The following is a 13,585-nucleotide window of genomic DNA, read 5'->3' on the forward strand; positions in this document are numbered from 1 at the left end:
ACAAGCATCATTCTAGTAATAAAACAGAGCCAGAGGTAGTCTACAGTACCTAGTGAGTGATCAAAAATTGTACCTTCATTTTTTAATAAAAAAACAAAACAAAAAACAATGGTTTCTAGACTTCAGGGCACCAACCCCCAGCTTATACCAACATCCAGTCAGCAAGGCAACAAGCATTCAATTATCATCTAGGGCTAATTTAAGACTATCCTGTCTCTTCTTCACTGTGACGTGAACAGAAATGATACAACGAAATCTAGGCTACCCCCCCCCCCCCCCCCCCCCCCCCCCCCCCCCCCCCCCCCCCCCCCCCACTAGCAGAATGAACATACAAGTGAAATCATTTAGAGTTCTAGGCTACCCCCCCCCCCCCACTAGCAGAATGAACGTACAAGTGAAATCGTTTAGAGTTCTTTCAGCATTCAAATCAACCAAGTAGTCCACTTGTTCTGCTTGGTGAAAAGTTCATTCCTTTTATTCTCCACACAAAAAGAAATGCTGATGTCAGTCAAAAACACACTTCCCTTTAAGTAGAGGGAGAAGTCCCACACCCGCTTGTTTTTGGAAAAAGAAAATCTTTCCATTCATGAGCACGTGATTATATAATGTGGGGGGGGGGGGGGTGGGTGATGGCTGTTGAAATATTCAGATGAGCACCGTAAGCAAGCGTAAAGTGCATCTACAATAGCATTGCTCGCTGACTAAAGGGTTAATCTGTAAGGGATATATGGTATTACTGAATGTTTTGAGGCACAAAACAATTTAGGCAACAGGGATTTTAATCCAGGAAGGGGTTGATTATCTGTAAACTAGAAGCTTGTTCTGAACATCTAGCAAGTTAGCAAACCAAACGCATAGCTGGAGCACTGAGCCGAGATCAATTCACACATCTTAGATTCCCTTAGAGCTATACTTAACCTTTAGTTATACAGCCCCCCCCCCCCCCCCCCAAAAGAAAACTAATGAAAAATCATATGGATGTTCCTAAACCCTCCAGTAGACGGTATAGCGCCCAAGTCTAATCCGCACAGAGCCAGACTCTAAGATCATTTGTGGTATTCCTTCAGAACAATAACAAAACGTTGCTTTTTAACTTTGTTGTTCTTGGAAATATCCATTGAAATCGATACAGACTGGGACAGGACAACTTGGGTTTCCAATTAAACCATGACTTGTTGAGTTGAATTTGGTGATGCTTGTAAACCCATTATTGGCCCTAAGCAAAAAAGCTAAATATCACTTGTCAGTCATTAGACAGTTAACATGAATGTCAGTTAAGGAGATAATATCTTGACCAGTCCCAATCAATACTAAGGGATCAACTTGTACTTTATGATACAGTATCTCCCCAATAAGTGTTGCTCTAAAGTATTTCCTAAAAGTTTCAAAGACAAACTCAATGATTTTTTTTTTGTTGGCGCAAAACCATCATCACACCGTCACTGCCATATTCTATGTACGATGACAAAAGCATAGAACTCATCGGCACAAACGTAGATTGCTTGATCAGCGTAGGGTGAAGCTGGCCACCTGACAAGGCAGAGAAACATCCCCAGCCGTCTAAAACACACAGCCCGTTACGGAGGGGTCCGACTAGCGCCAGGCTGGATAAAGGCAGCTCTCAGTAATCAGGAAGGTCTGACAAGTGAGAGGAGAGTTGGTCAGGGTCGTTTTCATTAGGCCACAGCGTAGCCAAAACCTTTTGCAACTGAAAATGAAACCTCTCTGTTTCAGTTTCAATGAGTTTATCCATTTTTGTTCCTACTGAACACGACCCAGTTTTAAGGCAGTCTACAGTGCCTCGACAAACAGGCAGGTACAGGGAGAGAACGAGATGCCGGATCTTTCACCCACCTGGCCCAGCGTACTGCCACGACAAACAGGCAGGCACAGGGAGAGAAAGAAAGAGATCTTTTATCCAGCATGGCCCGTGAACCTAATCCTCTTTAAACAGAGGGATAGGGCTGCCAAGGAGCTCTCCGTATGGTGCAGTCTCTCTCTACAGGCTGATCTCTCTCTGCTCCTCCATGAGTTACATATGAACACACCAGACATTTTCCCGTCTCTCCTGGTAAATGTGAACACACAGAAGAGACAAGTGTCCCCTGTCTTCCTCTATTCAGTAATAATTGGGGGGGGGGGGGGGGGGGGACAAGACACATCCGTCTTCCACCCCTCCCTCTTACATAGAGGGACACATGAGTTCTTCCAGGGGCAGCTTATCAAAGTCGTAGGTGTCGAACAGATCGCTGATTCCCTCATTTTCGTCTAAGCTCAGCATGTAGTCCTCGTTGAGGAGAGGGGGGGACAGGTTGACGAAGGGCCCGGCCCCGTGGCCCTCCAGGAGCCCAGACAGGGAGGAGGGGATCTGGTCCTCTGTTTGCAGCAGCAGGCTGGTGAAAGGGGAGGTGATGGGGGACAGGTTGGTCACCATCACTGCAGGGGGAGCTGGAGCGACATAGTCCTCACTGCTGCCGCCTGTTGCACTCTCTGTGTGGGAAAGGAGACAGGATGTGAGAGACTACAAATAAAACACAAAATGTTGATTTGATGGATGCAAGGAAATTTGATCAGGCCTAAAATAATCATTCTAAAGAGTGTGCACATTCTGACGGGAAAGGTACCTGCTGACACTTTGAGGAAAGGTGAGGAGTTTCCTTGGGCATCCGGGCTGCCGTTCTTCACAGGACTACTGGCGTTGTTCTCCTCCGGACAGAGGAACACCTCAATAGGCCCCTTGGTGCTGGTGAGGAGGACAGACAGGCCCTGGTAAACAAACAAGATCCACTGATTAGGTACAGAACAGTTATGTCTCAACCTCAGTGACACGGACCCAAACTGCCCAGCTAACAAACGTTCAGGCAACTTTAGAGAACATTCCCTTGAAGAGTGTATTAGGTCATTACCTAACGTTTTCATAGGAATGTTGCAGCGACGTGCAAATGCTGTTTCCAAGGACCATTCATGGGAACCATGTTCTGTGTATGTTTGGTGGGATGTTGATGGAATATTCTCCTACCCCACAGAGAACTGGACACAAGAACGTTCTAGCAACGTTCCCATGAAACACGTCTAGAACATTTATATTGAAAAGTCTGGAGAACATGTAACTACGTTCAGGGTAAGTTATGTTTGATATTAAGGGAATGTTCTCCAAACTAATGCTCCTAACTCCAATGCTAAATAGCAAAAACCTGCCAACCTAACATGCATAGAATGTTCCCTTAACTTATGGAACACTGGACACTCAAACATCTGGGGAACATGGACAGGTAACATTACAAAAACGTTCTCTCATCCTAGAATTGTTAGCTGGGTGGTCCCTAGGACGTCACTGACCAGTAACTGATAGCTGCCTGACACCTACAGTATTAGTCAATTCTAAACTCAGCAAAAAAAGAAAGAAACGTCCGTTTTCAGGATAATTTCAAAGATAATTCGTAAAATAACTTCACAGATCTTCACTTTAAAGGGTTTAAACACTGTTTCCCATGCTTGTTCAATTAACCATAAACAATTAATGAACATGCACCTGTGGAATGGTCGTTAAGACACTAACAGCTTACAGACGGTAGGCAATTAAGGTCACAGTTATGAAAACAAGACACTAAAGAGGCCTTTCTACTGACTCTGAAAATCACCAAAATTAAGATACCCAGGGTCCCTGCTCATCTGCGTGAATGTGCCTTAGGCATGCTGCAAGGAGGCATGAGGACTGCAGATGTGGCCTGGGCAATAAATTGCAATGTCCGTACTGTGAGACGCCTAAGACAGCGCTACAGGGAGACAGGACGGACAGCTGATCGTCCTCGCAGTGGCAGACCACGTGTAACAACACCTGCACAGGATCGGTACATCCGAACATCACACCTGCGGGACAGGTACAGGATGGCAACAACAACTGCCCGAGTTACACCAGGAACGCACAATCCCTCCACCAGTATTCAGACTGTTCGCAATAGGCTGAGAGAGGCTGGACTGAGGGCTTGTAGGCCTGTTGTAAGGCAGGTCCTTTAAAAAAATAAATATTTAACCTTTATTTAACCAGGTAGGCTAGTTGAGAACAAGTTATCATTTGCAACTGCGACCAGGCCAAGATAAAGCGTAGCAATTCGACACAGAGTTACACATGGAATAAATAAAACACAGTCAATAATACAGTAAAACAAAAAGTCTATATACAGTGAGTGCAAATTAGGTAATTAAGGCAATAAATGGTGGCGAAGTAATTACAATATAGCAATTAAACACTGGAATGGTAGCTGTTTTTTATTTATTTTTTATTTCCCCTTTATTTAACCAGGTAGGCAAGTTGAGAACAAGTTCTCATTTACAATTGCGACCTGGCCAAGATAAAGCAAAGCAGTTCGACAACATACAAAAACACAGAGTTACACATGGAGTAAAACAACATACAATCAATGATGCAGTAGAAAAAAATAAGACTATATACAATGTGAGCAAATGATGTGAGATAAGGGAGGTGAAGGCAAAAAAATGCCATGGTGGCGAAGTAAATACAATATAGCAAGTAAAACACTGGAATGGTAGATTTGTAGTTTGAAGAAAGTTAAGTTAAAATATAAATAATATGGTGCAAAGGAGCAAAATAAATAAAATAAATAAATACAGTAGGGGAAAAGGTAGTAGTTTGGGCTCAATTAAAGATGGGCTATGTACAGGTGCAGAGATCTGTGAGCTGCTCTGACAGCTGGTGCTTAAAGTTAGAGAGGGAGATATGAGTCTCCAGTTTCAGAGATTTTTGTAGTTCGTTCCAGTCATTGGCAGCAGAGAACTGGAAGGAAAGGCGACCAAAGGAGGTGTTGGCTTTGGGGGTGATCAGAGAGATATACCTGCTGGAGCACGTGTTACGAGTGGGTGCTGCTATGGTGACCAGTGAGCTGAGATAAGGGGGAACTTTACCTAGCAGGGTCTTGTAGATGACCTGGAGCCAGTGGGTTTGGCGACGAGTATGAAGCGAGGGCCAACCAACGAGAGCGTACAGGTCGCAATGGTGGGTAGTGTATGGGGCTTTGGGGACAAAACGGATGGCACTGTGATAGACTGCATCCAGTTTGTTGAGTAGAGTGTTGGAGGCTATTTTATAGATGACATCCCCGAAGTCGAGGATCGGTCGGATGGTCAGTTTTACGAGGGTATGTTTGGCAGCATGAGTGAAGGATGCTTTGTTGCGAAATAGGAAGCCGATTCTAGATTTAACTTTAGATTAGAGATGTTTGATGTGAGTCTGGAAGGAGAGATTACAGTCTAACCAGACACCTAGGTATTTGTAGTTGTCCACGTATTCTAAGTCAGAACCGTCCAGAGTAGTGATGCTGGACAGGCGGGCAGGTGCGGGCAGTGATCGATTGAATAGCATGCATTTAGTTTTACCTGCGTTTAAGAGCAGTTGGAGGCCACGGAAGGAGAGTTGTATGGCATTGAAGCTCATCTGGAGGTTTGTTAACACAGTGTCTAAAGAAGGGCCAGAAGTATACAGAATGGTGTCGTCTGCGTAGAGGTGGATCAGAGAATCACCAGCAGCAAGAGCAACATCATTGATGTATACAGAGAAGAGTCGGCCCGAGAATTGAACCCTGTGGCACACCCATAGAGACTGCCAGAGGTCCGGACAACAGGCCCTCAGATCTGACACACTGAACTCTCAGAGAAGTAGTTGGTAAACCAGGCGAGGCAGTCATTTGAGAAACCAAGGCTGTCGAGTCTGCCAATAAGAATGTGGTGATTGACAGAGTCGAAAGCCTTGGCCAGGTCAATGAATACGGCTGCACAGTAATGTCTCTTATCGATGGCGGTTATGATGTCGTTTAGGACCTTGAGCGTGGCTGAGGTGCACCCATGACCAGCTCTGAAACCAGATTGCATAGCGGAGAAGGTACGGTGGGATTCGAAATGGTCGGTAATCTGTTAGCTTGGCTTTTGAAGACCTTAGAAAGACAGGGTAGGATAGATATAGGTCTGTAGCAGTTTGGGTCTAGAGTGTCACCCCTTTGAAGAGGGGGATGACCGCGGCAGCTTTCCAATCTTTGGGAATCTCAGACGATACGAAAGAGGTTGAACAGGCTAGTCATAGGGGTTGCATCAATTACAGCAGATAATTTTAGAAAGAGAGGGTACAGATTGTCTAGCCCGGCTGATTTGCATGGGTCCAGATTTTGTCCTCACCAGACATCATCGGCAACAATGTCGCCTATGGGCACAAACCCACGGTCGCTGGACCAGACAGGACTGGCAAAAAGTGCTCTTCACTGACGAGTCGCGGTTTTGTCTCACCAGGGATGATGTTGGATTCGAGTTTATTGTCGAAGGAATGAGCATTAAACCGAGACCTGTACTCTGGAGAGGGGTCGATTTGGAGGTGGAGGGTCAGTCATGGTCTGGGGCGGTGTGTCACAGCATCATCGGACTGAGCTTGTTGTCATTGCAGGCAATCTCAACGCTGTGCGTTACAGGGAAGACATCCTCCTCCCTCATGTGGTGCCCTTCCTGCAGGCTCATCCTGACATGACCCTCCAGCATGACAATGCCACCAGCCATACTGCTCGTTCTGTACGTGATTTCCTGCAAGACAGGAATGTCAGTGTTCTGCCATGGCCAGTGAAGAGCCCGGATCTCAATCCCATTGAGCACGTCTGGGACCTGTTGGATCGGAGGGTGAGAGCTAGGGCCAATCCCCCCAGAAATGTCCGGGAACTTGCAGGTGCCTTGGTGGAAGAGTGGGGTAACATCTCACAGCAAGAACTGGCAAATCTGGTGCAGTCCATGAGGAGGAGATGCACTGCAGTACTTAATGTAGCTGGTGGCCACACCAGATACTGACTGTTACTTTTGATTTCGACCCCCCTCTTTGTTCAGGGACACATTATTCAATTTCTGTTAGTCACATGTCTGTGGAACTTGTTCAGTTTATGTCTCAATTGTTGCATCTTGTTTTGTTCATACAAACATTTACACATGTTAAGCTTGCTGAAAATAAACGCAGTTGACAGTGAGAGGACGTTTATTTTTTTGCTGAGTTTAGTTCCAACGAGAGGTCCTTAAAAAAAGTTTTTGTTTTAAAATGGACGCTGTTCTCCAAGGGGGGGAAACCATAACTTTCCTATCCCTTGTATAAACACTGCAGTGGACAGACGTGAGCATGGTGCATTGATTAGGTATTGATTCAATTGGTAGACTAGTGATTCTCAAACTCGAGTACATGGACTGGTCTGCACTGGTACCTGGGATATTGTTGACCGGTACCTCTTGTCAGACACTGATTGGGTGATTGCAGTGCAAGCGGTCATCCAACATGGTTAGTTTTAGGTGTTAGTTGACATTGAAAGAGAAGAACCATAACTGCATGTACCTTGTACACAAACATGTTGTAGAAAGTACACTAGACTACCAAAGAGGACAGTCTCCGGTCCTATTGATTAACAGACTGTCTGATTACCTCCTGAGGATCTGGCACCTCCAACTTTGTCTCAGAGGGAGCTTTCACCACGATGACCGTCTGGTCCTTCAGGTTACGCAGCTGACGGATGTCTTGGTATGTCACATACGCAAACGTGGACCAGGAGGGTTAAAGAAAACTAAAACGCTGTGTTTGGGGGGTAAAAAAAAAACACCCACATATTGACCAGCTTTGAGCACCTAAGTGACACCAGTTATAACAGCTTCATAGTATCCTATGAAGTGAGCCTCGGTTCTTCTTGTTTTTCTATTAGAACAGTGTGGTTAACAGTGTGTGTATAATAAGGATATTTGAGGCTGTGCGAGGCCTCTGTCATCTGTTGGACATCCAGGGTACAGCTCTGGATCAGCTCGTCCAGTCTCCTCTCCTCCTGACCCAGGTCAGACAGCTCACTGCTCAGACTCTGGCTGCTGGTCAACATACCCCCATCCTCTGACAGGTTACAGCCCCTGGGGGAGAGAGAGAGAGAGAGAGTGGGGAGGGTTTAACAGGACACAAGCCTGAAAACTATTTTCATTACCTCATGCAGTTAGATCAAGTCAGTGGTGATGTCTAGTGATTGTCCCTAAGGGGATAAAGTTGTCTGAATCAAATTGTTCTTGTGAGACACTTACATCCACTGTATGTTGTTCTTAGACTTCTTCTTGATCAGATGCACCCCCTCCAGAACGTTGGTGATGTCATAGAGGCGTCTCTTCTGCACCTTGAGAACCTCTGCAGCCTGATTGAGGTCGATGACGCCGTCAGACGACTGGCCCAGCAGCTCAACAAACTTCTTCGTTAGCAGACCCAACGATGTGTCGTAGCGCGTCTTCTCTGCCGGTGACTTTGGAGCTACAGGATGACGGATGGGAGGGAGATCCAGTTTAGTACCATGTTCAAAGTTGGATGAGAGAGAGAGAGATCCAGTTTAGTATTATGTTCAAAGTTGGATGGGAGAGAGAGAGATCCAGTTTAGTACCATGTTCAAAGTTGGATGGGAGAGAGAGAGAGATCCAGTTTAGTACCATGTTCAAAGTTGGATGGGAGAGAGAGAGATCCAGTTTAGTACCATGTTCAAAGTTGGATGGGAGAGAGAGAGAGATCCAGTTTAGTACTATGTTCAAAGTTGGATGGGAGAGAGTGTTTGATTAAAAATGCATAACATTACAAGTTACAGTATGTTATCACTGCAGTGAGCAACTAAGCACCTTTACAGAGTGAGGGGATTCTATTAAACACGGGTCAGCGTTGATTACATTGGTTTTGGAACCAGGTTGCTTCCCAGGGGTCCGGTCTGGTGCAGCCTTTTGGTCGACGGCGAAGTCGGCTTTTTTCCTCTCTTTTTTTAAAAGAGTGTGGAGTAATGAGTAGGATTGTGTTTTCACATTCAAAAAGTATTTCTTTAGATTAAAGGGCTTAATCTGCCTTCTCACTGAAAACTTGTTTGAAAATTACAACATATGTTTTATGGAAAATAGTTGTAGGTTTCTGAACGATGCATTATGCTGCCTTGTTGACAACGTGCCCGAGCAGCGCAGATTACTGTTCCATTTCAGAAGGGCGCTCCTCCATCCCCGCTTTTACCCGTTCACATCATGGGCCATAGCCCAGTACACCTTATCCAACTTCTTCATTGATCATGTTTAGCAGGGGTGCCCAAACATCCTCCTGGACAGGTACAATCCTGCAGGATTTCACCCCAAATCAAGCACAACGGACTACCGATTAGCTGCTCAACAGAACCAATTAGTGGAATCAGGAGTTATTACAGATTTGGACCATTGAGCATAACCTAGCATACCCTGGAGGACCACTTTATAGGCATGATGGGCTTTATAACAGTCATAGAATCCTCACTTGCCCATCTGCTCTGACCCAGTCTTACTTTTGGGGCTCTTGAGCCCTGGCCCGGAGGCTCCTCCAGCCTTCCCCCTGGGGGTCCTGGCTCCTTCGATGGGGTACTGGTGGTCCGACTCATCCAACGCCAACCTCCGCTTGGCCTGCAGAAGGTAAACACCGCAGTCAGATCACTTCTCACAAAACAGATAAAAGATGTTCTTCAGTATCATTCCGGCATAACTGTGTGACAGGCTTTATAAATTCAAACCTCCTCTGTAGAATAGTTTCTACACCTTGAAATGGTATAATAATTTTAACATTGGCAATAGAAAAGAAAGCATTTTACTTCACTTATAAAATATGCTTGTTTTGTACACTGAGAATGCTCCATTAGCGCCACTGAACGACACATCCCATCGAGGAACAGAAGTGGGTTTGTCAGTGTACTGTAGTAGAACAGCTGTGCCTCAATCATTTGAAGACAACTTACAAATACATTAGTCGTTCGACTTCTGTAAGTCGCTTCTAAAGAGCGACTTACAGTTTGTGCATTCATCTTTAAAAAGGTATCTTGGTGAGAACCACATCATATTCATAAAGATTAGTTGTATATTGTGGAAGATAAATCAACCAAAAGGCCCTCAACGTCGTAAGACCATGACCTGAAGATGACTCGGAGTGTCAGTTGAGATGTCGGCCATTTTGTCCAACATGGCATGAATGCTACTTTATTTACACATCACAGGCCTGAGAAAGAGTGAAGAAAACAGGAATGCTGAGCATCTTGCCATGGGTGTTTCATATGTAGAGCAAAGCATATCGAGTCAGTCGGGTCAATGCAGACATTAGCGTGTCTAGTGGGTCAAAACTAAAATATGAGGGAAAACATGAGGCCAGTCATTCATGAGGGACAGTGGACACAATATAGACCACCAACCTAAGGCTGTTTGAGAAAATGAACATCTTCATAATATCAGATGGCTCTGACAGGCATTTTCATGAAGCTAGAGATGGAACAAATAAAGTCCTTGCTGCTGGGACAGTTCATAAATATTAAATATGGCTGCCATCTTTGCACACCCCAAACCAATGCCCCAGTCAACCCTCCCTCCCTCCCCCCACCCATCTCATTTATCTTCCTCTGTGAGCAAATGGGGATCCTGAACTAGCTATGTCTGTAGACTAGTGTCAAAAGACAGTACAGTAGCACGTCTGCTATTGTGCTGTGGCTTTTTCATGCATGGCCAGATATTAATCTATATCAGCAGGTCTATATGGAATGCATTTCCGCAATTTCATGGTTAAAAACACAGGAAGCACGCAAACATACGAGCTATTATAACAACGTAGCTAGTTAGCAACTGTAACGATATTCGATATGACGCGGAAAACTAAAGACAAGACGACTGCCCTTCTGTTGCTCGACTAAGACTGTTGGCCTGTGTTTGTAGTTAGCTGGCTAGCTTGCAGGCTACCTACCGAGCGAGCCAGTCAACCCGCTTTCCAATTCCCTTCCCCCCCAAGTCCAAAACACTAACAGGGCCTAGCCACTCATTTCTGACAAGTAATTATTGTACAGCTAGCCTAGCAAGCTGAAGCACGACTGTGACAAACATGCACGGAGCCTTGCAAGGCTAGAGCTGCTCTTGAACCCTACACTAAACCCCCAATATTCTCTCAACTTGACTAACGGATGACAAATTGTTTCGGTTTTGGCTGTTGACCTTTTACGATACGGGTCTGACCCCTTCCTTAGCAATTGATAATACATGGCAGGCATATTTTATTAGCTAGCCAACAGGCTACCCAAACTAAATGACAGATGTATATATAGTTTCCCCTGTAAAAGTAACGGTGTAGCTAACTACGGCTTGAACAAAAATAACTGCTCTCAGACTAGTGCAAAACCCAACTACTGAGCGAACCTCGAGTCTGTTGGGCGACTCAAGGGGATCAGGGAGAGCGACCCAACTAGCTAACGTTAGCTCGCTAGGCTACCAACGTACCAAGCCCTTTCTCGTTCATTTCATTTCACTGCAATACAACAGAAAATGACATTAGCAAGTTTACCGGTGGACGTCCTAATGTAGGTCGTTGTCCGGCTCCGTTTGTTGCTCCGTTTGGAGTGGAATATATACTGCCAGCTGGAGGTTCGGACAAACAGACATTTGAAGTCTGTGTAATGCAAGGCGGTGGAGTTATAATTTGTATATAAGTGGCAGTTGTAAAATGAGGGGTTAACCGGTCGGACAATGCTGTCAATACCGCATTTTTATCTAAAGAGCCTCCAACCCCTGCTATTATTACTTTATCCGGGGCTGATGAGATCCCTCTTCTCATCTTTGTGGGCTCGGGTACCCTTTGTCCCTTTAGTTTAAAGCCCCTTTTCAGCTAATCCACCGCGACAAATTCAAAAATATTGATATGAACGAGTAGATTATGATCTTATTTGCCGATATATGTATGTTTAAAAGTATATTGAGAGCACATTTAGGCAGATGCAATGGATTAGAAACTAGCGCGAGTCTCAGCCCTGCCAGCTCAAAAATGGCTCCAGGAAGCTGACAATGAATGAAGGGATACCGTTTACGCGCGAAGGAACCCTCCCGCGAAACTCAGATTTCCCGGGAAATTTTCAAACAATATTTGCATATGTGACACGATTGGTTACACTAAGTCATAACTCCACCTATTTTATGTACGTTTCGTAGTTTATTGACCAATGACAGTATAGAAGATAAGACAGCACGCGTTCATTGGACAGTTGAAGCTGGACACGTCAGACGCAATCAACGTGTCCCTATAATGTTAGCGGAAAAAAATAACCAAACTGCTTGAATTTTTCATACGATGTAAACTAAACTGACTTTTATAAGCCATGCAGAATTTTGTAGAATTATTATTATTATTATTATTTTAGATGGGCTTAGTACTTGGTGAGTTTATGGCAGCTAAAGCTAGTATGCCATTCACTAATGCTGGTGCATTTACTAGAATCGTTCAACAAACTGCTGCTGCTACTTTCATTGCCTTTTAGACATGCATACAATCATGTTCTCGCCCACTCCATTTCTGTCCTTGTCAAGCCAAACATGGCGATAGGTGACAATGAGTTTGCAATGCATAATAACACTGACTGGCACTCAGGCTTAATGATGTTAGGATTTTTGCTAGAATGTTGGTCTGTTGACTATTGCTGTGCACAAAAGCCTAGGGAATTTCCCCATGCTTTACAGCACATCAATGCTTTAACCCCAGGACTGTCTCACATCTAAACTACCAGGACTGTCTCACATCTAAACTATTTAATGCTTTACAGCACATCACTGCTTTAACCCCAGACTGTCTCACATCTAAACTATTTAATGCTTTACAGCACATCAATGCTTTAACCCCAGGACTGTCTCACATCTAAACTACCAGGACTGTCTCACATCTAAACTATTTAATGCTTTAACCCCAGGACTGTCTCACATCTAAACTACCAGGACTGTCTCACATCTAAACTATTTATTGCTTTAACCCCAGGACTGTCTCACATCTAAACTATTTATTGCTTTACAGCACATCCAATGCTTTAACCCCATGGAGTGTCTGACCCCCCCACATCTAAACGAATTATTGATAACACATGAAACTTCTGTATTTACAGAATGAGGGGATTCTGTATTATCATGTCCCAGTGATGGTGTAAAATAATAAATTAACTTTAGTCATTTTGAAATGTAGTGCACTGCCTTCACTATACAGCAGGGGGTGCCCTTCACTAAATCAGAATAGTAAAGCCATTTATAATATATATATTTTAAATTTAACCTTTATTTAACCAGGTAGGCAAGTTGAGAACAAGTTCTCATTTGCAACTGCGACCTGGCCAAGATAAAGCAAAGCAATTCGACACATACAACAACACAGAGTTAAACAAAACATACAGTCAATAATACAGTAGAACAAAAGAAAACAAAAAGTCTATATACAGTGAGTGCAAATGAGGTACGTTAAGGCAATAAATAGGCCATGGTGGCGAAGTAATTACAATATAGCAATTAAACACTGGAATGGTAGATGTGCAGAAGATGAATGTGCAAGTAGAGATACTGGGGTGCAAATGAGCAAGAAAAATAAATAAATACAGTATGGGGATGAGGTAGGTAGATAGATGGGTTATGTACAGGTGCAGTGATCTGTGAGCTGCTCTGACAGCTGGTGCTTAAAGCTAGTGAGGGAGATATGAGTCTCCAGCTTCAGAGATTTTTGCAGTTCGTTCCAGTCATTGGCAGCAGAGAA

General features: G+C 44.4%; 1 protein-coding gene across 1 annotated transcript; it reads right to left on the reverse strand.

Annotated features, from left to right (window-relative positions):
• Window positions 1-1,403: 1,403 nt before the first annotated feature.
• On the reverse strand, window positions 1,404-11,865 carry LOC115181710 (transcription factor E2F3). Its single transcript, XM_029743540.1, has 7 exons — window positions 11,369-11,865; window positions 9,345-9,459; window positions 8,092-8,311; window positions 7,768-7,926; window positions 7,457-7,571; window positions 2,625-2,766; window positions 1,404-2,490 (listed from the first exon to the last, which is right to left on the reverse strand). Exons 1-7 carry the CDS (start codon window positions 11,636-11,638, stop codon window positions 2,183-2,185), a joined length of 1,329 nt encoding a protein of 442 aa, XP_029599400.1. The 5' UTR covers window positions 11,639-11,865; the 3' UTR covers window positions 1,404-2,182.
• Window positions 11,866-13,585: the final 1,720 nt, after the last annotated feature.

The sequence above is a fragment of the Salmo trutta genome, unplaced genomic scaffold, assembly GCF_901001165.1.
Source record: "Salmo trutta unplaced genomic scaffold, fSalTru1.1, whole genome shotgun sequence".
NCBI classification, from domain to species: domain Eukaryota; kingdom Metazoa; phylum Chordata; class Actinopteri; order Salmoniformes; family Salmonidae; genus Salmo; species Salmo trutta.

Bases quoted from the DNA above. Each gene is read 5' to 3' on its own strand.
- LOC115181710 (XM_029743540.1), bottom strand. From the start codon at position 11,638: ATGAGAAGAGGGATCTCATCAGCCCCGGATAAAGTAATAATAGCAGGG. The intron at 9,460-11,368 runs GTAAACTTGCTA...TACCTTCTGCAG, and splicing joins CTACATTAGGACGTCCACCG to GCCAAGCGGAGGTTGGCGTT. The intron at 7,572-7,767 runs ATATCCTTATTA...CTCCTGGTCCAC, and splicing joins GAGGCCTCGCACAGCCTCAA to GTTTGCGTATGTGACATACC.